This window comes from Lactuca virosa, chromosome 3, assembly GCF_052849685.1.
Source record: "Lactuca virosa cultivar CGN04683 chromosome 3, Lactuca_virosa_CGN04683_v6, whole genome shotgun sequence".
Taxonomy (NCBI): Eukaryota; Viridiplantae; Streptophyta; class Magnoliopsida; order Asterales; family Asteraceae; genus Lactuca; species Lactuca virosa.
The window spans coordinates 145934520-145961251 of record NC_136428.1 but is presented as its reverse complement, the minus strand read 5'-3'; the positions used below and the strand labels follow the sequence as shown (position 1 = coordinate 145961251).

Sequence of the window (26732 nt, the reverse complement as noted above, 5' to 3'; positions counted from 1 at the left end):
AAATACTTCAGAGTACAAAGGATGCAAGTGTTGAAGGCCCAGTTAACCACTTTTACTTTTCTTCTTCCGTTAGCAATTAACCTTCTGAGAGAAGGTTGTTCTTTTGTGTTATCAGTCTGCATGTCGTCATCATCTGATACTTTGTACTATTTGTTCCAGCTACCACTAGTACATACACTCACTCTTTCACCGAAAGGATGTGCCTTCTATGCAAGCTCCACTTGTTCCTGAAGTTCGCCAAATCAAGACTTTTTCGAAGCTCATATTGACAATCTTGGTGAGTTTTTCAGAAATATCAACTATGGCGGATTGTTTCTTCAGTTCTCACAATGCGTCCTCAAAAATGTGCAACACTTCATAGAAATTGTAGCTTAGAATATCGACACAGTGTTGCGCTGATTGAATTGTTCGGATGAGAGGACATGTTGAAGAACTAGATTCATCATGTCCTTCGCTTTGATCTCCTTTTCCAAGCATTGAATTTGTTTCTCATGACGAACATGAGGTTGCTTTATCGGATCATTTGTTGCGGTGATCACGTCGTCATTAAATTTTAACTTTCTTTCAACAATGTTGATGTCATGTTGGACGTTTTCTTTATATTGTTCTTCGTATTTCTCCACTGAATGCTTCAAACATAGGGAAATCAACTCATCTAATTTCTTCTCTTAGTGTTGAATTTAGGGGGTGGTGGTCTTGATTTCAGAAAGTGCCTTAAGCACTAGATTCATCTTTGAGTAAAGAGCTCCGACTTTGTCATCAAGTTACATTACTTTTTCCTTCATCAGGATGAACTCGGATAGATCAAACATCATTTCATCTGAGGATCCTGTGTTCGAGTTGGATTCATACTCATTGTTATCTTCTATCTTCTTTTCTTCTTCCTCCTCTCCACAACCATCTTCAACTTCTTTTGAAGAAGACTAAAGGTCAAAATCCATTAGTTTTGAGGAAAAAGCGTGAGTAAACATGGAATTTTACATAGCTCTTGAATGGATTTGATTTTTGTGTCATCTACTTCAAATACCATTACTTCACCAACATCGTCTTCATCATCTTCACCGGTGGGTGGATCATCTGAGATATGTGTGGTCTTAGGAACATCACCAGTTGGTTGTTCGGAAGAATCTTTCTTTGGAGGATTTTCTAAGTTGATTATAGACATATGAACATCTCCAGTAATTTCTTTCTCGGACTCATCGAAAGTGGATGGATCATCTAGGCCGGAGTTAGGCTTAGGCACATCACCTGTATATAAATCACCTTTCTTCTCCCTGGACTTCTTTGATACCACACTCGATGGATCATCCAAGGGTTTAGGAACATCATCGGTGGAGTGACCACGATCCAAATCTTCAAAGAATACTGTTGCTTCGGAAAATAGCTCTGCGTTGAATAACTAACTGATATCCTTCTATCTTGGAAAAATGCCTTGTAGTTGGTCCTTTTTCTTTTAAAGAAAGAAAATAATATCATCAAAGGATTTGGTTGGATATATACCCTGCAACCTGACCATAGTATCTAAGAACAGTAAATTGGTAGCACCCGAACTTCCTTTATTCGTGGTGTGTATCAGTTCGGTTGTGGCTTCCGAAGAAGGAAGGACTTTTCTCGTAACCTTGGAAATTTCAACAAGGGTTGAAGTTTGTGCTTGTGTAAAAGAAGGAAATAGATCAAGTATGAATCGTGAGTGTATCCCTAGGGCCTCCAAAGAACTATGTTTAACACCTACACCATCCAATTGGGAGGATGGGGGTGGATTGTGTGCAGACTCCTTGTGAGTGTGTGCATGTGATATTGAGACTCTGAACTGTACTTTCGAAGAATGGATTGGTAGGGTTGGCTGAGATCCTAAGTCAAGTCGTTTTCTGATCTGTGAATCCTTTGGGATGATTCACCGGTTTGGTTCTCTTTTTAGCCTTTTGGCTTAAAGGGATAATATAAGATCTCTTTTTAGAGATAACTTTCTTCTTGGATGAACAACCAGATGGTCTCTTTCCTTCTGAAGGAGGAACATATGATATCTAGGCAGGAACTGATGGCACAATCAGTTCCGAAACATCAAGGTTATTTTATTTATAAGGAGAGTCAGAAGGGAGAGTTACGAGCATGTAAAACGTCGGATTGGTCCAAACTCTAATCACTACTATAAAAATACCCTTTAGTGACACGCATTGTGTGTCGTAAAAGCCACAGATGATACACAAATGCGCGTCAAGGAAGGCCCTGCCATTAAGGAAGACGACACGCTTTTGCTTGTCGTAAAGTTACGACGCGCATTTACGATGCACATTTACGACATGCATTGCGTGTCAAGGAAGTCCCTGCCATAAAGGAAGACGGCACATTTTTGCGTGTCATAATTTTATATGTTTTTAAGCAAAATATTTTTATAGATTTACTAAATTTCAAATTAAATGGCAATTAATGTCTCATAATACAAAATAACATATCATAATACACAAGAAAATACAATTCATTTCACAATATATAGTATGTTAAACACAAATAATCATTCTAATGCTAAATAAATGTAATACATTAACTTTTTCTTCATATCATCAATTCCCCTAACCAAACTTGAATTAGGGAACTACTTTTGCCTCCCATATTTTGTTACTTCTTTCAACGCCTTATAACACATAACCTGCACATATAAATAAACATATAAGTGTCTTGTAGATTGATTATTGCCTACTATTATCAATTAAATAGGGTAAAATTACGATAAAGAGAATAAGAAGTGGAAATAAAATGAAACAAATTCAAGGTTAGGTAACTACTATTAAACCAGCTAGCAAATGGGATATCCCTTACAAGTGTAGACCAATACATGTCAATAAAACAAAAAACAAATTAGAAAAACATGTCATTTCACATGGACATGTTTTTCTTTCTTATAAAAACTATGTACCCAAAATCAAGAAATAATTAAAATATTACCACATCTGGCAACTAAAGAATGATACTAACAAAATTTTGGATGTAAAGAAATCAAACAAACAAAAGATTAAAAAATTTGGGTCAAATAAAAATTATTACTTTTAGAAAATTGCAACCTTACCACAACATTTGGAAGAAGGGTTCAACATCTATTACTTTTTCCTCTAACTGTGTCACATGTACTTTACCACCAACCAATGTCTTTATTTGCTTCTTACCAATAGTATCATCAACTCACATTATGCAACTATGCAAATCTGCATCTGAGAAATCAAACATTTTCACTTATTACCTTTGAAGCTCTGTATTTGACTTTTAACCCAATGATGACACCTTATCCAAACCGTAGTTGAAGGGTTTTGTTGCATAAAATAAATAGTTTTTCACAAAAACCGGAAACGGAAGCTTAAAAAGTTTCTTATAAATTTCGAGTGTGACAACAAAACAAACCATCAAGGATCCTTTTAAAGAGGTTGGAATGATATTATAATAACCATAGTGTGTTTAGAAATAACAAACTTTGTAGCCTTTGGACCCTCTTGGATTTCGGGTGATGAAGTAGATGGCAAAGAACAAGAAGCTTGATCTTCTCTACAAGTAATCCACGAACAAGAATAAGGTACCAAAATTGCTAGATTTCTTCTTGTACAACTCTGTTCTTTAAGCCTTAAGTGCTTAAACAATTAAGAACTAAAAGGAAGACACAAAGTGAGCACCAAAAGCAAGTAATGTCTTCAAAAGAGGAAAGAGCTCTAAGCTCTTGGGTGCTTACGGTTTTGAGAGAAAGAAGAAACGAGAAAAAGGTTTTGGTCCAAAAACTAGCACATTCTTCATGTAAGAGACCCTTTATTTATAACCCCATCCAATCATGGCCTCTTGAATATTATATTCAAAAGTATGGGCTATAATGGGAGGCATGGGGAACATTATGATGTAGGTTGACACGCAATATCCATGCTTCTTAGAACTTTCGGCCATATGACCTTTATTATATAAATAATGTTCACTAGTCCTTTAACCATGGTAGAGTAAGCCTTTGATTTAATCATGGTTAACCAAAGTGTCCAAAACTTTGTACATGACTTATTTTATGATACCTTATCATATAAAGACTATTTTTATACTTCTTACAATATTGTTTTCATAGAACAATAATTTTTCTCTAATTAAATACAAGAGTTGAATTTATTTTTTAATATAAAATATATAATAATTATTCAGTAAGTACCAACTTGATTAAGGTGTGACCCTATAGGATCATATGTCATTAACAATGTCACTCAATAATGATTCTTGGGCATATAGATCCAACAATCTCCCACTTGCACAAGATTCATTAAAGACTGACATAGACATCAATTGACGTCTAGCAACGGGCTACTTCCCCTAATAACCCACGAAGGGGTGCCATCAATCAACATCTAATTCCAGGAGCTCACTAGCTACAATTGGAGTATAAGGTAAGTGTATCAATGTTCTCTTTGTTACAGACATCATGTTGGATATGAGACATGGAACGTGATCATTCTCATTTTCCATCCAACTTTTAAGAAAGACGCCTTAGATGTCTAACTCTCAACACATAAGAGGAACAAATCCCATCTTGACTACATACATACTCTCATATAGTTCATCTCTATCCAACGAAGGTTTTTATAACTACACGGTTATGAATAGCGTTTAACCATGTCAAAGTATAACAATCCTCATAGTTGAGTTCTCCAATATGCATCTCAGGTCGAAAGACATAAAGATATTTACTTGTGATCAAGATTCACTTATGATATCGATCCATGAAGTGACTGTTGATACGGGTCATCTCCACTAGTTGTTCTCAAATAAGTACATATGAATTTGGATGCAACACCTTGCTATTTCACCTCTTGAAATCAACCAAGCTGATTCATATTAGTCTTAATTCACAGTTGCTCCCGCAACAATGACTGACTATGGACAAATTTTGAATAATTACATTATTCAAGGATTGAATAACATGCTAATATGGAACACAATAATATTCAACACAAAAGTGATGTCTCATATTTAGAGGAGATTACATATTATTGATACATAGTTCTGAATATCCAGATATTACTCAAGTATAGATTTAAATCCAATCACTAGCTAATCGTAGACCGATTCCTTTTGCATAACTCTCAAACTTCCTTTGAGGTAGAGACTTTGTGAACGGATCTGCTAGATTATCATCTGTATGAATCTTTTCAATGCGTACATTTCCCAATTCTAATTCTTGACGAATGAAATTGAATTTTCGTTGAATGTGTCTAGTCTTGTTGGTAACCATCAGGTCTCTTGCGATAGCGATGGCACCAGTGTTGTCACAAAGCATCTCAATGGATTTTTTGATGCTTGCAACAACATCCAGATCACTGATGAATTTCTTCATCCAACCAACTTCTTGAGCCGCTTCATACGCAACTATGTACTCTGATTCTATTGTAGATAGTGCAACCACTTCTTGCTTTGAACTCTTCCAGGAAATGGCTCCTCCATTAAGTGTGAACACATATCCCGACTGTGATCGTGAGTTATCCCGATCAGTGTTGAAACCAGCGTCAGTGTAACATCTTACATTAAACTCTTCTTCAACTCCTCCATAGACCATAAACATATCTTTAGTTCTTCTTAAGTACTTAAGTATGTTCTTTACAGCCACCCAATGTTTTTCGCCAAGATTAGCTTGATACCTACTAGTTATAGTAATAGAATAGGCTACATATGGCCTTGTACATGTCACAACACACATAATTGAACCTACTACTGAAGCATACTGTATGCGTTTCATTCTTTTGATCTCATCTTCAGGACTAGGACTGCCAGCCTTAGAAAGAATGGTACTAGGTAGTATGGGAACAATTCCTCGTTTCGAGTTATCCATTGAAAAACGTTTTAAGATTTTGTCAATGTATGTACTCTGACTCAAACCAATGAGTCTTTGGGATCTATCTCTATAGATCCTAATACCGAGTATGTATGCAACATCCCCTAGATCTTTCATTTGAAAGGACTTACTAAGGTAGGCCTTACTCTCCTTCAATGTCGGGATATCTTTCCCGATCAGTAATATGTCATCAACATATCAAATTAGTAAAACAATATGGCTCCCACTTGCTTTGATGTATACACATGGTTCATCGGGACTTTCTGAAAAACCAAACTTGTTGATGTTTTCATCAAAACGATGATACCAGGCCCTAGATGCTTGTTTCAATCCATAAATGGACTTCATCAGTTTACACACCTTCTTTAGGTTATCCGGTTTGACAAAACCTTCAGGTTGTTCCATATAGACAGCTTCTTCAAGATATCCATTAAGGAAAGCGGTTTTGACATCCATTTGCCATATCTCATAGTCATAATATGCAGCTATGGCCATGATAATCCTAATAGATTTAATCTTAGCAACTGGCGAGAAAGTATCTTCATAGTCAACACCTTGAATTTGAGTCTATCCTTTCGCGACAAGTCATGCTATGAAAGTTTGTACATTTCCACCATGTCGATCTTCTTCTTGAAGATCCACTTGCGTCCAACAGCCCTGCTGTTAGGAGGTATGTCAACCAAGTCCCATACTTGGTTGTCATTCATGGATTGAATTTCAGTTCTCATGGCTTCAAGCCATTTTTCAGACTCTGGGTCTACAGTAGCAACCTTGTAATTGAGGGGCTCACATTGATCCATCAAGAAGACTTCCTCTTCAGGAATGACAAATCCAAATCTGTCAGGTTCCTGACGAGTTCTACTAGAGCGTTGTACAGTTGGTGTGGTTTCCGACATCTGAACGATAATTTCAGGTTCAACAATGCTTTGTTGATTATCATTCTCAACTAAAGGTTCTGTCTCTTGAATTTCTTCGATTTCAATAGGGCTCCCACTTACTTTATGTGAGATAAAGTCAGTTTCAAGAAAGATTGCTTTACGGGCTATGAACACCAGGTTTTCATCATTCCGAAAGAAGTAATAACCCACGGTTTCTTTTGGGTATCCCACAAATATACACTTATGAGATCTAGGGTCAAGCTTGTCAGAAGTTTCTCTTTTAACATATGCTTCACAACCCCATATCTTTAAGTAAGACATTGATGGAACCTTTCAATGCCATAACTCATAGGGAGTCTTACTAACCTTTTTAGTTGGGACCATGTTTACAATTCGAGTTGCGGTTTCAAGGGCATAACCCCAAAATGAATGAGGAAGGGAAGTATGACTCATCATTGATCGCACCATATCAAGTAGAGTACGATTTCTCCTTTCCAAGACACCATTATGCTGAGGTGTTTCCGGTGGAGTGAGTTATCACACTCTTCCACAATTCTTCAGATGTTCATCAAACTCATAGCTCAGATATTCACCACCACGATCTGCTCGTGTTGTTTTAATCTTTTTACCAAGTTGATTTTGTACTTCATTTTGGGATACCTTGAAGACATCGAATGCTTCATATTTGTGTTTCATGAGATACACATATTCAAATCTACTGTAATCATCAGTGAATGTAATGAAGTACCTTTCACTGCTTCTGGTCATTGTTCTAAAAGGTCCACATACATCAGTATGTATGAGTCCTAGTAGATCTGAAGCTCTTTCACCAACATCGGTAAAAGGAGATTTGGTCATCTTGCCACATAGACATGATTCACATATATCAAAAGACTCTAAGCTATTTGACTCTAAGATCCCATCCTTTTGGAGGTTAGCAATGCGAGTTTTACTTATATACCCAAGTTAACAATGCCATAAATAAGTTTTATTTGAGTCTAACTTTGTTTCCTTATTTAAGTTGAACATTGAATTATCCTTTGTGTATGAACCATTTAAATCGATTTCCTATATTCCATTTTTGGGACTAGTCTCAAAATAGAACACATTATCTTTAAACACAGAAATGTTTTCAGAATCAAAGTCAAACTTATAACGAAAACCTTGTTCATACAAGTGAGAAGTAGAGATAATATTCCTAGTTATACTAATTGTTCAAAATAAGATTAAGGCCATTTGGAAGCAAAAGATGATATTGTCATATGGCTTTGACAGCTACTCGATTGCCATTGCCAACATGAAGTTCCAAATCGCCATCTCTTAGTTCTCTAACATTCCTTAGTCCCTGCAAATCATTGCAGATGTTAGTACCACTTCCAGTATCGAATACCCAAGAATTAGTACGGAAAGCATGTAATTCAATCACATATATACCCGAGGTGGCAACCTGGTTGCCTTTGATCTAATTAAGTACCTCTAGGTATTTGGGACAGTTGCCCTTCCAGTGTCCCTTTTCATTGCAGTGAAAGCAATCAGCGTCAGCAGCAGGTTTGGGTTTAGGAGTTGGGTTAGTGGAAGGAGGCTTCCCTTTACCCTTTCCCTTGCCCTTGCCTTTCTTGGCAGCTTTGCCTTTCCCCTTACAGGTATTATTACCGGTTTTATTCTTGGATATTTGACCCTCACAGATTATCAACACTTGATTGTTTCTAGATTTCTTGATGTTTGCCTCAACATTTTTAACATGTTATGAAGCTCATTGATGCTCCTCTCCCAGTCATTCATTGTGAATTTCATCACAAATTGGTCAAATGACTTAGGAAATGAGGCTAGGATCACATCGGTCGCTAGATCATCCCTAAATGGGAATCTGAGGCGGTCAAGTTGCTCAACATAAAATTTCATTTTGAGTACATGTGCACTCACAGAAGATCCCTCAGCCATCTTGCAACCAATGAAAGCATTCAAGGTCTCAAACCTCTCTTGCTTAGCCCTAACTTGAAACATGACTCTTAGTTGTTTAATCATTTCAAATGCTTCATGAAACTCAAAAGCTTTTTGAAGTTCAGGAGTCATAGTTGCAAGCATGATGCAAGCAACTTCGGTTGAATCATTAACATGTTTTGCTTGGGCATCTTTCGATGCTTTGGCAGCATTAGCTTGGAGCTCTGCAGGGATATGTTCATCAAGGACATAGTCCTTTTTCTCAAGCTTGAGGACTGTTCTCAGTTGTCTGAAACAATCAATAAAGTTGGGTCCACTTAGTTTTTCCTTTTCGAGGATGGATCAGATGGTGAGTGATGTGGTGGTTACAGTTGGCGTAGTCATCTACAAAATAATAAGATTGATTTTAATATCTTCGATATAAATTCTTTTCAAAAATAATTACCCTTCAAATTAAATTTTGAAAAGCTAAAATCCACATCACCCCAAATAAATTGAGGAGGTGACCCACTACCCAAGTGATTTTGTTGATCGGTAGGTTACGATAACCAATTACAACTCTTATGTAATTCTTAGATTTATGGGATCCAAAAAAATATTACTTTGTTTTTAAATGGCATGTTCATCCCATCTATGCCTCAAAACTCTTATGCTTAGGTGACCTTTATCACATAAGAAATTGATCAAATCATCTATTTAAAAAAACATGTGAGTTATATTTCACAAATGGTTAGGTGACCTTTATCCCATAAGCAAATAGTAAAACACCTTGACTATTTTTGACAACTCAAATGAATAAGGTGACCCTAAAATCCACATGAATTGCACAAAAATCCAAAGTGATTTTTAAATGGATTGCATAGATTTGAAGTTTTGTAAATAAGGGCTTTTATCAATGTTTTATTATTCTAGCATTTTAATACATTTTGTATCATGAATATTTCATGAATAAAATATTCTATGGTACATTTAAAGCGTTCCAAAAATCATAAACTTGAATTTATTTCATATAAAATTTTACCGGTTAAAATTTATATTCAATTTTAATTCGACGTTATACAGATTGGAACCGGTTTCTAACTTTGTTAATAAAACAAATTTTTATTATTGAGTTATGGAGTTTAGATTAAGTTTAAAAATATTTTAAACATTTTATATCTTTCAAAGTTTGGCTACTTTAGAGTTTTAAAATTATTTAAAAACTATTTTTAACAAAAACTCAATTTTGACATCTTATGTTGAAACTTTTATATAAAACTCTAAGCCCCAAGTTTGATGTTATTTTTTTGTGAAAATGTTTTTAGCATGGCAAACAAATTTTAATACATACAACATTTTATAACCACAAAAATAATCATCACAAGCATACATTTAAAGTGTATAAACAAAGCCATTTTCTAGTAATATTTATTGTGAGCCACCACAACAAATATTAAGTCATTTCCTAAAGGACTTATTAGGACACTTCAAGGTCTTCAAATGGCTCCATGTCTTCATAAGAACTTCATGCTCCATCTTGTTACATTTTTATAAAAATAAAATACAACTAGTCTAAAAACTAATTTACTACATATAAAAATGAACAAATGAAATAATACCTATTTATCTATTACATTATCATATGAATAAATAAATATCAACTACACATGTACTAATGGTTTGTTTATACACAACAAACATATAAATATAAACAACACTTTGTTTTTTCTAAGACAACTTTTATATAACCAAAATGCTTGGAAAAAAGGTTATACAAAAAATAAACACTTTTTACTACAAGTTGCCAAAGAAAACAAATATGGACATTTCTTTAGCCAAAAAGAAATTCATGCTTGTTTTCAAAAAAACCAAAGATTATCATAACATGAAAATCATTCTAACATTTAAAAGATGACTCTGATACTACTAAAGGGTTTTGTTGCTTAAAATAAATAGTTTTTTCACAAAAACCGGCAACGGAAGCTTTAAAAATTTCTTATAAATTTCGAGTGTGACAATAAAACAAACCATCAAGGATCCTTTTAAAGAGTTTGGAATAATATTATAACAACCATAGGGTGATTAGAAATAACAACATTTGTAGCCTTTGAACCCTCTTGGATTTGGGGTATTGAAGTAAATGGCAAAGAACAAGAAGCTTGATCTTCTCTACTAGTAATCCACCAACAAGAATAAGGTACCAAAATTGCTAGATTTCTTCTTGTACAACTTTGTTATTTAAGCCTTAAGTGCTCAAACAATTAAGCACTAAAAGGAAGACACAAAGTGAACACCAAAAGCAAGTAATGTCTTCAAAAGAGGAATGAGATCGAAGCTCTTGGGTGCATACGGTTTTGATAGAAAGAAGAAAGGAGAAAAAGTTTTTGGACCAAAAACTAGCACATTATTCATGTAAGAGACCCTCTATTTATAACCCCATCCAAGCATGGCCTCTTGAATATTATATTCAAAAGTATGGGCTATAATGGGAGGCATGGGGAACATTATGATGCAGGTTGACAAGCAACCTCCATGCTTCTTACAACTTTCGGCCATATGGCCTTTATTATATAAATAATGTTCACTAGTCCTTTAACCATGGTAGAGTAAGCCTTTGATTTAATCATGGTTAACCAAAGTGTCCAAAATTTTGTACATGACTTATTTTATGATACCTTATCATATAAAGACTATTTTTCTACTTCTTACAATATTGTTTTCATAGAACAATAATTTTTCTCTAATTAAATACAACAGTTGAATTTATTTATTAATATCAAATATATAATAATTATTCAATAAGTACCAATATTGTTTAAGGTGTGACCATATAGGATCTTATGTCATTAACATTGTCACTCAATGATGATTCTTGGGCATATAGATCCAACAGTAGTAACTCATCACATTTGACCTACAAGGAAAGAAGTGTTATCAAGGATAAAATTTGAAGATATTTTATATTGTTGCAAGTAGTACCAAAATTTCATCTTTACATCTTTGAAAATCTTTTGCCAAATCCTGAATGTTGCTGACTAAGGTATTATGATCTTCTTTTTCTCCAGTAAGACATCAACTACAAACATAAGAATGAGCATAAGTTATAAATTTGAAGTAATAAGAGATTATATAAAATATAAAATATGTAATATCTCACCTGAAAAATTCTAAAAGTAGAGAAACCTCTTCCTCAATTGGTGGTTCAAGAATCTATCAATTGTAATTTTGATTTTAGTTCATGAAAAGGATAAAAAAATGGCAACATTACAACTTTTGTTACCACAAATATTGTAATGCCCTCCTAAGCTTGACTATAGAGAAAAATGTCATGAAAGTTCATTGGATCTCCTACCATATCAGAGTCATAATACAGAACCTATAAATTGGAAGGAGTGCTGATCGCATTTTGGAGTACTGATGGCCTAACAGAAGGTAAACCGGGATCAAAATCATACTCATCTCATTTTGGTGAGTCTTAGTTCTCACAACATCCTTCAGCATTTCCTACACATGACATAACGATTAAAGAGGTTGTATAAGGCTACTCATTTTCATGTTGTTGTGTCAAATACCACAGACACCATGCTTACCGCACAATTACCGTAAATATGTACATTCACTAAATGATTATTGGACTTTTGTATCCCAATGACTATAATATGCTTGGCATTTTATCCGAGCAAGAGAGCTTTTTAAAAATGGGATCATGAACGTGTAAAGCCACAAAAAGGGACATCAAGAAACATGATATTCGATTAAAAAGTGGTTAATTTACATGTTTGTTAAAATATTTTATATGTTGCACATACCATGGCCGACTTTGTTTATAGAGAGCTGCTTTGGTTTCTTTAACTCTCCATCATCATCAAATGCTTTTTCTTTCAAAAGCGCATGTTAGATAATTAAATAATAGCCAGAAATATCAATTGAATCAAGTTCAAGATATGACATGTACCTTCAAAGAAAAAGGAAATCTTATCAACGCTCTCATAGAAGTAGTCATCAATTTTCCTTTCCTGACCATCAAATAAATAACAAAGCGTCATTCAATTGGGGCTAATACAATTTCATCAAAAAATTCATTTGTTACCCAAAAATTCAATTGGGTTTATCATAATTTGAAGCAGAAAAACTATTAATTTTTGGTATATTCCGTACTTCAACATAACATGAAGAAACTGTAAGTTAACAATGAATGTTTTTTTAATCTTTAACAACAATCAATCATGTGATAAGTTTTGAAAAACTTCAAGTAATAAAATGGACCTGGTTCTTGCTGTAGAAAATTGAGGCGGGGGAATCAAAGCCATCAAACAATTGGTACATCCTCTTTCTTAATGGTTCAACCTCTTCATTACTCGAGAAAGATTCGATAACAAGATACCCTGTAATATTAGTGCATATTGAAGTTAGAATTCATGAAGGGAAAAGAAGTTAGGGTTTGGGGGAAAAGAAGAAGAAGAAGCTCATTACCTTGATAATTGAAGAACTGAAGCAAGTCAGAACTCAGATTTCTGACGATTCCCATCGTTGACTCTCTTATTGTTTTTGTCTAAGCAATCAAAAATCAAGACGTAAACAGAAGTATTAAAGATACATATTTCACCCCTTTAAACCTAATTTTCGATACCAAGAAGAAAAAGGGTGTATTTGATTCCTCGTTGCTAAGGATTCACGTACGTACGCCGACACCGCCATCTATGAAATTGACCGGAAAGCACCTCTGTTAATCATCACCGGCGGATCCATCCCAATCTAAATTCTTTCCACCACTTCTCACAATAGAGAGACAAGAGAGGAGACTCGATTGTGGGGATGAAAGATGGAAGGAAGGTAGAAAAGAACTAGGCAGTTTTCAAAATGTTGGGGATTTTGTTTTCCCCCGTTATCTACTAAATGCGGGTTACTTAAAAAAAATATAAAAAGACAACTAATTGTAGGACACTCAAAAATGCCTATCCTAAATCCTTCAAAATTTGGGAGAGCTGACATTATTTTTAGGACACGCACCTTTGTGTATCATAAAAATATGTGTGCCATGGTTTGCGTGTCATTAAAGGTCAATATTCTAGTAGTTAATTGATTCGGAAGACGATAGGATTTAATAGTTTTGGAATGTACATATACCAGCAATCAATGTGCTGATTAGAATGGCTTCATGTCTTACAAAGTAGAGTTTTTGCAGGGTGAGAACCGAAAATCGCGTAAAAGGAATCTCGTTACTCTTCTTTCGGTCTTTGAATTCCTAAAAGTCATTCCACATGATGGTCGTAAGATAAACTACAAAATCTTCACTGATGTAGATGTTGTAGCCTAGGTACAACTAGTCTTTGCTCATCGAGTTCGAGCCATTAAATTTGCCTAGATGCCCCTTCATTATCATATGCATCAATATCTTCCAAATCCTTGGAATAGAAGATTTCTTTAACTCTTTTGTGGCGTGATCTCCTTTAAACCCAATGTTTGTTAGAAAAGTTTGTAATTGTATAGGAGTTGGTTCATTCACCACGAAATTATGAGGGTTTTCTTCTACACCAACTGCTGTAACGAACGTGGTTTTGGTAACAGGAACGATCCTCTCACCAGTGATCATAACTTTGATGTAATCATCGAAAACACGAATGAGTTTAAAGGCTTTTTGAAGGAGATGAAGTGGAAACCTAGTGTTGGGGATTTTGGTGAAAGCGACATCAATACGATGTTGAGAGATGAATTCCAACATTATAGCAATTGATTCATCGTAATCGAAGGAATTTAGGGAGAAAAGTTGAGTGGTGTCTTTGAGAATCATCTCAGTTGACGATGATTCGCCAGATCCCTTCGATGAATTCTTTCATTTTGGGGATTTTGCAGATTTGGGAGCCATGAAAGTGGTTTGAAGTTTTGATAGAGAAAAAGAGAGAGAGAGAGAGAGAGAGAGAGAGAGAGAGAGAGAGAGAGAGAAGAGTACAAAGAGATATTTCTAGGGTTTGCACGAAAGATATGAGAACGGAAATTGGGAATGGTTGTTATCAAAATCAATTTATAGGGTGTGATTATTTCAGGTTGGGTGGACGAGGCAATGATGACCCCCGATACTAGAAATAGGTCGCATTAAATGCAAGGTACTTGACTACCTCATCCTAATTGTTGTAACCCAAACTAATTTGATAGTTAATCACTTGTGATTAAAGGAAAGAGAAGTGATGTTACAGTTTCTAAGAAAAATGCTCGTTATTTTATTAAATCGTGTGCCAAGTGCAATGTTTATTGGGTTTTAAGATAATTAAAAAGAATTTAAACATAGAAGAATTAATTTGCAATAAAGATAATCATTAACTCAGATTAAACGGATAAAAATCTGAAAAGCTTCTATATGAAAAAAGCAACTTCGGTTTCAGAATTTCTAAAATAGATTGCAACCAAGGTGTAAGATGCTTCCAATAGACAAAACATCCTATAATACTTGACATTGATCTAAGAAAATAAATAAAGTTCTAAATGGATATCAAAGGTAAAATGAAGCAGGAATATCGTAGAGGCCTGCATTTGAAAAATTGGAGAGACATGAGATTATCCAAAATTTGAAAGAACAAACTTCAGAAAGATAGAGAAGAGAGAGAATATTACCATTTCGGATTTGAATTATGAAATTGATTGTAGTAATCAATTTTTTGTAGAAATGTATCTTGGAATATTTTTGGTCAACATGTACTCCTGATTCTGTGGGATGCATTATCTCGGAAAGAGTTGGACTTGACTATGAAATTTCTGAAATAAACTTAAACTACTTAGAAAGGTTAGACAAATAAGACATGAAAATGATCCTTATTTTTCAAGGTGGAATATTCCTACATTGAGGACTATCCCAAGCTCGTGATTATTTGATTTTATGATGTGAACATCAGAGAGTATAAACTTCCTTAAAGAATTGGGGATCAGGAAACATCATTCCCATTTTATTCAAGAAATAGTGGAATTTGGTTTCATCTAATACCTTAGTAAAGACATCAAATTTTTCATTGTCGGATGGACCAAAAATGAGTTTGATGTTTCCATTCAAAACATGGTATTTAATGAAATGTTACCGAATATCTATGTGTTTCATCATTGAGTGTTGAATTGGATTATGAAAAATAGCGATTACACGTGTTGAGTCACAATGGATGGGAATTTTATTAAATAGGAAGCCATAATCTAACAACTAAGACTTTATCCAAAAAACTTGTGAGGTGCAGCTTGCCGCAACAATGTATTCCGTTTTAGCTATCGAAAAAGCAATGGAATTCTGTTTCTTGGATGACTAGCTCACCATTCTACCACAAAAGAATTAACATCCAACAGATGTACTTTTCCTGTCGAGTTGTAAGCCACCATAGTTTAAGTTAGAATATGATTGAATAGAGAAACCATTGTTGGTAGGGTACCAGATTTCGATGCCCTTTGTTTCTTTGATATATTGGAAAATTGTTTTAAAGCTAAAAAGTGAGACATCTTCGGATTGGCCTAGAATCGAGCACATAAACATGTTTAAAACATTATATCCGGTCGACTTGCAGTTGTAACACCGTAAATTTTCAGGAATTTTTTTTAAACACATAATTCTCAATATCACATTTCAAAAACCACAAGTGTCAAATTTTCAAAACACAAATTCATAAATTGTTTCATAAAATCCAGGATCCACAAAACATAAACTCCATCTCATGTGTGTGTACAATCAAGCCGGCGCCTTCCTGCGATCCTGAGAAGTACCTGAAACACATAACACATAACATGGTAAGCACGAAGCTTAGTGAGTTCCCCAAAATACCACACATATCTCATTACCCTCTCATGGCTATATCTCAAATAAGACCCTTCGGTCAATGTGTCTCAGTGGAACCCTCCGGTCGCACAACTCGGGTGGACCCTCCGGTCCTAACTCAGTAAAGCTTAGAATAATACATAGCATAAATCACAAAGACATAATGCAGGATATCACAATACTCAATAATAGCATACAAGAGCCTCCGGTCACACAAATTACCACTCAAGGTAAGTATCGTGAGAAGACTCACCTCTTAAGCAAGCAGATGAATCTCGTACACAAAACACCGATCTAGCATCCGCCTAACACATACGATAATTATCTCTAATTAAAACTTAAATTACAACTCTAAGTAAACCAAGCTATTTTCTCTCTTTAATCTCTTGGAATGGATAAAGGACAATTTTACCCCTCCATGGTCTCCCTATTCTCTGTCTTGACCAAACCCTAAAGTCAACATAAGTCAACACCTGAGTCAACGGTCCATGTTGACCCGAATCGTCGAGTGCACCTATCTGACTCGCCGAGTCCCCTTGTTTCCAGAAGTGTCGCGAAAGTACCCCTTTGCTCGTCGAGTTGTCTCATCAACTCGTCGAGTCACACGTGTCCAGACTTATCGGGGAAAACCCTAACCTGCTCGTCGATTCAGTTCTCCGACTCGTTGAGTCCTTTCAGACTCTATTCTCATTCAGTCGTTTTAATGCAGATTTACAACCCCAAACTCTAGATCTAGCCTCCCAAGGCTGAGATACCACGTAAAGCTACAAGCTTTACGTCCATGCATGGCACTTAGGGGCTTGAAATGCCAAAACAAGTTCTATTTAGGGTCTAAAGCACACAAGCTCCTCTATAACTGGATAAATCTGGAACCTTTGGACTCTAGGGACCTCACAAGGTCCATATCTAAATTCTAAACCTCTTGGTAAGCTCAACACACTCAAAGCCTCAAGGAAAGATGGAATAAGCCCTAAAACTCCACAAAATGAGATCTAATAAAACTAATGAGCAAGGTGGAGACTTTTTACCTTCAATAGAAACTCTAGATGAAATAACAACAGATCCAACAGTCTCTACTCGTTCCTTGCTTGGATTCTCCACTCTTCTCTTCAAAAGTTGCGCTAAAATGCCAAAAGATTAGCTCTCTATATCTCTCTCTCTCTCTCTCTCTCAGCTCAATATAGGCGATTAGGGTTTCACATAGGGGAGTAAGGTGGCTGGTGAGGCGAAAATGAGGGCTTAAGGCCCTTTAAATAGGACCCAACCCTAAATAATTAGGGTTTCCTCTCACAGCACCAACTCGTCATGTTGGCTCTCCGACTCGTCGAGTTGGTCATAAAACCCACGCGACCAAATTTCTTCTCTACTCGACGAGTTGGGGCCTACAAATCGTCGAGTTGCTCATGAAAATCATAAAAATGTTAAAAAGTATTATACCTGGGAACCGGGATGTTACAATTCTCCCTCACTATTATCAGACTTCGCCCTCGAAGTCATGGTACGAAAACAACTCTGGGTACTGCTCGCACATCTCGGACTCCGGCTCCCAAGTCCACTCGAATCTCCTGCGGTGCTCCCACTACACCTTAACCAGTCGCACCTGCTTGTTCCTCAGGGTCTTAACCTTTCTATCCAAAATTTCTATCGGTCTCTCAATGTAATTCATGCTAGCATCTACCTGAATGTCATCCAAGGGTACCACTGTCGTCTCATCGGCTACACACTTCCTTAAATGAGACACATGGAAGGTGTTATAAATCTGTCTCAGCTCTGTAGGTAGCTCCAACCGATAGGTTACCCTCCCAACTCTGGCAGACACTCTAAAAGGACCGACATATCTAGGGCCAACTTTCCCCGCTTCCTGAATCAGATCACCCCTTTCCATGGGGATACCTTCAGGAGGACAAAATCTCCAACCTGGAACTCTAGCTCGGATCGTCGCCGGTCTGCGTAACTCTTCTGGCGACTCTGAGCTGTCAGTAGCCTCTGTCTAACCTGCTGAATCTGCTCAGTAGTCTTGAGCACTATCTCAGTGCTACCCATCACTCTCTTCCCTACCTCTCCCCAACAGATGGGAGTCCGACACCTCCTCCCATACAAGAGCTCAAAGGGAGGCATACCAATACTGGAATGATGGCTGTTGTTATAAGAAAACTCAGCCAAGGGAAAATACGTGTCTCAACTTCCTCCGAAGTCCATAACACATGCACGCAGCATGTCCTCAAGCGTCTGAATCGCCCACTCGCTTTGCCCGTCTGTCTGTGGGTGGTATGCGGTACTGAAGTGCAATCGGGTACCCAACTCCTCATGAAACTTCTTCCAGAACCTGGAAGTAAAACGCACATCCCGATCTAACACTATCGATGTCGGCACTCCATGTCGTGCCACCACCTCTCACACATAAATCTCGGCCAATTTCTCTGCAGAAGAGCTCTCACTGATAGCAAGGAAGTGAGTACTCTTCGTCAATCCGTCCACAATCACCCATATCGTGTCGACACCTCGCGCGGTTCTCGGTAACCTTGTGATAAAATCCATGGAAATTTGTTCCCACTTCCACTGGGGAACCTCTAAAGGCCGCAACAAACCATGTGGTCGCTGGTGCTCTGCCTTGACCTGATGACAGGTCAAGCATCTCTCGACTACCCATGCCACGTCTCTCTTCATACAGGGCCACCAATAATCCCTCTTCAAGTCCAAATACGTCTTGGTGGCTCCCGGATGGATCGAGAATCTCGACCGATGGGCCTCTTCTATCAAAATACGTTGAGCTCCACCCGTGTACGACACCCAAATCCGCCCATGATAGGTCATAAGCCCATGACTATCAGTCTCAAACTCAGAAATTTGCCCAATCACTCGCTCTCTTTTACGGTTCTCTGGTATCACGGCCTCCACCTGGGCCTCTCGGATGGTATCTAAGATTGGATTCATCATCGTCATCCTCATACACACGTCTCGGAGCAGAGCACTCTCTGCTCTATGGCTCAAGGCATCGGCTACCACATTAGCCTTGCCTGGGTGATACAAGATCTAATAGTCGTAGTCTTTCACTACGTCCAACCATCTCCTCTGTCTCATATTCAGATTGGGATGATCCATAAGATACTTCAGGCTCTTATGGTCCATGTATATGGTACACTAAACACCATACATATAGTGGCGCCAAGTATTGAGGGAAAACACCACCGCCCCCACCTCAAAATCATGGGTGGGATACCTCGTCTCATGAGGCTTTAATTGCCTCGATGCGTATGCAATCACGTGTCCCCTTTGCATCAACACAGCTCCCATCCCTAATATAGATGCATCGCAGTAAACTAGGAAGTCCTTCACTCCCTCGGGAAGGGCTAACACTGGAATTTTGCGCAATCTCTGGCGAAGAGTCTCAAATGAGGCCTGTTGCTCGGGACCCCAGTCAAAAGTAACACCCTTCCTGGTCAATCTCGTGAGAGGGACGACAATCTTGGAGAAATCCATAATAAATCTTCGGTAGTAACCTGCCAGGCCAAGAAAACTCCTAATCTCGGATGGGGATCTCGACTGTGACAACCGTCAAAATTCGAGTCGGTTCTAGATTTGAATAAACTTAGTTGCACATATACGCACGACACATACTGGACTTAGTGACTAGAAGCTCAGTTATAACCTACTATAAACTTGGAAGCAACTGGAAGCAATGGATAATGTACTTAGATTTCACATTGATATGTGAATTCTACAACTACTTAACTGTAGAGGCTATCCATATTCGGGTCACTCTTTGACTCGAACACCTTTTCATGAATCATATACACACATCATGCACTTGACCTAGAAGTAGAAATTAGGTCAAAGTCTCATAGAAACTTAAGTCAAAGTTGAAGACTAGGACTAGTATACTTGATTCCTCAATTTCGCTTGAATCTCGGAATCACTACATAGAATGCCAATAAACCGATAAAAATAAATTACAAACATTATTTATAACTATAAAAGAGTTATAATATCATAAGATAATTTAAAGTCTCAAATATTCTATTTATTTTGATATCCAAATTTTTACAAACTCTCAAAAACCCTAAAACTTAAATTTTATAAAGTTTAACATCAAGAATTCTATAAAAATAGTTATGAAACTTATAATATTATCTTAAAACAATTAAATTCAGGGAAATATAATCAAGAAAAATAAAAATTTAAGTCATTAACATTCATCCTTAATTTATAAGTCAAAAATCAAGGTTTCATGAATAAAAACTTGATTTTAGTGCACATTTTATATAAAATTTAGATATTTTATAAAATAACTTAAATTTTATAAAACAAAATGAATGAGAAAGGGTTATTATACTCAAAATTTCGGACCCCTCTCTTCCCATATCTCTCTCTCACACTCTCATTCTCCAACACACACACATCTCTCTTTTTTCTCTCTCTAGAAAACTCTCTCTACCTTCTCTCTAATTTTTTTTCTCCAAACACCACAACCACAGCCTCTTAACCACGAAATTATGGAGATTCATAAGGGTTTTTCAAGCCACAAATAAATTTAAGGTAAAGAACATACATCTCTTGAAGATCCACAACAATGATTTAAGCCATGCATGTGTATTTTACTTCAAAAACCGACTTCTACTTCTTCATCTTCTTCAAACTTGTTTTATTTTTGTTAAAATGGTTTTTAGAACATCATGGATGTGTTTTAACACCATGCATGTATGATAAAAAAGGTTGCATGTTCATGATCTTAGTGCAAAAATCGATTTTAAGGATTAAAACATCAAACTCAAGTTAAGAGTTTTTGAGAAACAAAATTTTGTTCATAAATGAATGTATACATTTTGATAAGTTTTAATCTTTTGATCTCTGGAAACATGACTAGAATATAAGTTTATCATGATATCTTTTAAAATATTTCAAAAGATTTACTCAAAGAAATGATGAAAACTCATTTTTCTAACCAATCACCATGCATGCAATCTGCCAGATTTCTTTACCTGACTTTAAACTGTCATATCTCACTCATTTCTTAACCAAAGTTCGGGATTCTTTTTCTGAAATATAATATTTTGAGTTAGCTTTCAAACCCATCTGACCTCACTGGAAAAATTCAAATATTTCGATTTTTAGCAATTTTTACAAAACTGTTGCTCAATCAGCACCTTTTTGTGAATACTAGTTTTGTATTGCATGTTCAAAGATCTCATTCATCACTAAAAATCACAGAAAAATTAATTTGAGCACTTAACATCATGTATTAAGAGGTATAAAAATATCTTGATTCAAAAGCTTTTGGAACATGGTGCAAAAATTCTCAAAGTAACATCAATAATTTTTACCAAAATCACAAGAATCAAGTTTTCTATATAATTGTTTGAGCCTTTAGGCATGTTTTTCGACATCAAAAATAAGAAAACAATTTTTCATTGTTATTAAATTGTTTGAAGTTGCATTCTGGAAATTTTCAGCTCAATATATATTTTCTTTATTTTTACATGAAAATAATAATAAAATAGAGTGTTAAACCATATAAAATACTTAAACTTGTAAATAACTTCTGGAAATATTTGTGGATGACCCTTTAAGTTAATAAACATCTCTCATGAAGTTTCATCGATTTTTGTTACTGTTTAGTATGGTTTTTAATTTTCTTTTTATTTAGCTCTAATAAATCATAAAACCACCTTAGGGAATGTGAAAATATTATTTCTTATTTTTCGCAGCTTGTACCTTATATTTAAGACTCCGAAAAATATTTTAGGAATTTTTGAAAATGTATATCTATTTTTCTTGAATTTTTGTGTTTATAATGGACTAAAAACAGGAAAAATAGTTTTACTCATCCAAAGTTCATAAAAATTTACCAGAAACTCTTATAATATGTTAGGATGATACATAAAATTTTTGATGATTTTTATCTTCTGTATGCTATTTTTCTTCTATTTTCCCAAGATTTAATACACTTAAATGTACAAAAATCAGAAAAATTGTGTTAAACTTTTTGAAAACACATATTAATATTTTTCCTAGATTATGTACACTGTAAAATAGTTACACAAAAATTACAAGAATTTTTCATGATAACTTACTATTTTTCCATGATTTTATGATTATTCATGGAATTAAATGGTGAAAAGAAGTTAGACAAATCAAAAATTCAAGAAAATTTATCTTAAGGTCTTTGACTTCAATTAAAACTTAAATGCAAAGTTTGGGAAAGTTTAGAACTAAATTGATTTAGTTTTGAATATTTAATCATTGGAACACCTCTAAAATGTTAAATATTAACATTTCAATAATGGAAATTTTCCACTTAAATAGTTATATAACAATTGATTCTTTGAAACTTAATTTCCACAGAAAAATGTTTGTAACTTATCAATATTAAATTTTGACACATTATTGGCATAATTCTATTGTAGTAGTAAGTATACTAGTGTTAGATTTCGATTAGAGACTCACTAGCGAATACCATTATTGTAGAAATCAGTAGTGGTACACGTGGAACGTAGTTCAAGGCACCATTTGCATCATCTAAATGCATTGTGAGTATTCACGCACTCCCTTATTTTCAGTTTTTATGATTTGGGGTGGAAAAGCATGTCCCGAAAAACTATTATTTGAATGTTGTATTTAAATTGATTTGTATCAAACATGATTGCTATTTTATTGCTATGTCTCTCTATGTATGTCTATGCAACACGGAACATGAGAACTTATCGTACTAAGGCCCTTCCCTTATCTCTAACCATTAACTCTTTGAGCCAATGGTCATTATGGATAGCGCTATTAGGAATTGACAACTCCTCACTCGCCCTATTGCTGGAGTGCATGATACCATATTCATCTATGGAACGATAAGCATAGATCTTGATAGGGCTTCAGTCATAGGTTTGGTTGAGACTCATTGTTTGCTCATACACATACAAACTCGTTTCTCGTTATAGCAATAAACTTGTTATTAATTATAGCAATGAACTTTGTTTCTCATTACAACAACGAACTTTTATTACTGAAAACTTATATACATGTTTTAGCAATGAAATTGTTTGCTCCTTGTAGCAACGAAATTGATTGCTCATTTTAGCAATGAAACTTGTTTACTCGTTTGAGTAACGAACTTTATCTTCCATGAGAATATGAATGTTGCATCTTATTTAGGCAACATACTTTATCTCTCATGATGACAAAGAACTTTGTTTTTACAAACTTATTTACTCATTTTAACAATATACTTTTATTATTGGAAACTTTTATCAAAACTTTGATTTCAATTCATGGAACCAATATTATTTTGTTTATCTGTGAGTACTCACCAACTATTTTTATAGTTGACGCTCGTTTTACATGCTTTTTCAGGAATCATTGAGTAAGTGGCACTTAGGGGCACTTCACTTTTAGGAGCATTCGCATGTGTTGTATTTAAATTTACATTGTAATTTCTTTTAAAAGTTGTTCAAACCCATTGTAAATTTGTAATGATTTTTAATACTATGGTTGGTGTTGTCTTTTAACTTTTGCTATGAAACCCTTTGTACTGTCACGCCCTGTGTTTCCGCTTTAGCGGGGTGTGACAGGAAATGGTATCAGAGCCGAAGGTTATAGAGAATACCGGTTTTCCTTTGGAGAACCACAACTATAGCCAAAAATTTTCAAAATGTTTTTAAAATATTGAACATATTATTGGTATAACTAATTCGAGTACGCATTATTGGACTTTAATTAAGTATAGCCTGGCCAACTATGCTTAATTAAGGAAAGTTAATGTGAGGCTGGAAACGGTTATACTAGAATTATGTTCAAAACAATTTTCAACTTAAACTTTTGAAAAAAAAAAATTTCGGTGTGTGTACGGGCATTGCATATTATAGGCATTGATTTAGATACACTTAGAAACTAAGTGCACTTTTATAACAATGCCTTTATTTAGAAATATTATTGTCCCTTATCAAGTGCTAGGTTAACCACTTAGGTTATATCACTAGCTACTCTAGGAGCAATGCACTTAGTACTGAGAATGAGTATTCCTTGGTAGCTATTGACTTTAGATCTAAGGTTAGTAGCTACATATACACTAGTAATAATCATAAGTCGAAACCTATACGAATTATTCCTCAATACCTCTTCATCGTCTTCGTACTAGAGTTACAACTATGAAAAAGCGTTTCGATACCGACACGAATGATAATTGGAGCATCGCGTAAGGATGTAGATGAGTCACCACTAAGTAATCACTTGGATACCATTGGCGGGCATTCCGGATTCGACTCACAAGGAGACACGGAGGTTTAACGCATACGTGAGACCTTATTACTACGCTACGATTTAGCTTTAGGTTGTTTCCACCTTCAGGTTAAAACTTAACATAGGATATCCCTTTGACCTCTATAAAAGGCCACGAAGTTGCATTGACACCATAAAACGTTTTTCAAACAATTTTCTTGCCCTTTATCTTAGGGAAAAAGACATCGGTACTCGTCTTATACTCGCCTTAGTATTTAGGTACGATCAGCTACACTAATATACTTATTCCTTACTTCTTAATCTTCAATCGAAAAATTATTTCGCTTCATCGGTTTTATTTATCATCAATAAAATATTTTATAACCACTACAATCAACTTAGTAGACATTTCTTAACAATGTAAGCAATATTCTCGCTAAAAAAAAATCTTTTGACAACTTGCTTTAACTTAACACTTTTCTTCAAAACTCAATTTAACCATTATTGGTTTTAACCTTGCAATTTCAATTTTATTTCAAATCCATTTCAAATCCATTTCAATGGATAGATGTGTTTTTAAGGGCATATAAACCATTTTAAACCTTGATTACCATTTTGGCACGTTTTCAAAAAACTTAGAAACATTTTCTTTTATAACCGTGTTTAAACTCTTTACTATAAAACTTAAACATATGACGTTAAAGTTCATATTATGTGTAAAAGCTTCATCGGATCTTCAAACCACTTTTGTTTTAAGACTTTTGACTACTTCCCCATTTAGGCATCGTACTTTACTTAAATGTGTTTTCTTGAAACCCAACATGGTATTTTTACAACTTTCTAATCCAAATGTGTTTACAAGACATCACTGATGCCTACATTTCAAAACACACCTTATTTGTTTATTTTATTTCAAATTAGTTTTATAATCTGTGTTTATAAAACTTACAACATTGCAAAACTTAGTGTTCACTTTTAAATTTCCAGTGACACCTTCAACAATGTATAATTACTCTTCTAAATCTATTGAGTCTTTACCTTATATGTTTTAACTATTATTGAACTCCATTCTAAAAAGTCAAATTGTCAGATTTTCAACTACCGTTTGTAGTGCTTCTTCTTTTTCACAAATGGAGTTTAACTTAATAAGGTAACTCGTGATTATTAGCAAACATTCTAAGACTCTCACATGTCTATTTAATCATCAATATACATCAAATATTAAAGTTTGAAATATATCTCAACCTGGTTTTAATCTACTTATAGGTATTGTTCTTATAATTTTAACAATAACAATCATTGCCGCCGCTACCTTCCTTTTTCTTTCCCCCGCACTTGATTTCTTGCTCTCCTTATGATTTTAGATCTCGCACACCCATAATAGTAACATAATACATTGTCTAACTTTGTTTCTGTCTATTTTGCTTCTCCTGGTATCATGTTTGTACACATACATACTAGAAGTCTATCCTTTCGTTTTGAGCGATTAATACATGTATAGCCGTGAGGAATAATTTTTATTTAGTCAACTTTGATATATTCAATTACGCCTTTTTATCATATACATCTTGTTTTTATTTTGAAATCTCTATAAACAAGTGATCCTTATTTACATTTGCTCTTTCGTTCTAAATTCAGAAACTTGATATAAAATGCAATTTTCATTGTATTTTTCTTTATAATTAATACACAAGATGAATACTCTTATGCTTATAATTTTTCTATATCCGGAAAATATATGTGAAGGATATGTATCCTTATGTTTCTTCTTTTCTTTAAATACATCAAGAATTTTGAATTTTACGATTATCTATTCTCTAAATGATTGTTTTTATAGAAACACTAAACTATGAATGCCCTATTTTAAAGATTGACATTTTTACACCTTTCTTAAAATAGTAATTTACTTTGCAATTTTCAGTGAGTTCCTAAACTCTCAAGCTTGTTTTCATAAGTATTTTGACTCCTCGTAAAATTAGATTTGTCCTGACTTAGACAATTAGTCAATTTTTCAAATAGCGTAATATCAATAATTTCAATAAAAAAAAATTTCCCTTAATGACGACTGAAACCTTTAACTTTAATTAATCTTTATATT

The 26732-nt window shown here is 35.0% G+C and overlaps 1 protein-coding gene and 1 pseudogene across 1 annotated transcript; both read right to left on the bottom strand.

Annotated features, from left to right (window-relative positions):
• Positions 1-5050: 5050 nt before the first annotated feature.
• On the bottom strand, positions 5051-5842 carry LOC145164145 (secreted RxLR effector protein 161 pseudogene; annotated as a pseudogene).
• A 5836-nt stretch (positions 5843-11678) lies between these two features.
• LOC145164144 (phytanoyl-CoA dioxygenase-like) lies at positions 11679-13171 on the bottom strand. Its single transcript, XM_079082870.1, has 6 exons — positions 13117-13171; positions 12910-13028; positions 12777-12821; positions 12599-12659; positions 12453-12521; positions 11679-11719 (listed from the first exon to the last, which is right to left on the bottom strand). Exons 1-6 carry the CDS (start codon positions 13169-13171, stop codon positions 11679-11681), a joined length of 390 nt encoding a protein of 129 aa, XP_078938996.1.
• Positions 13172-26732: the final 13561 nt, after the last annotated feature.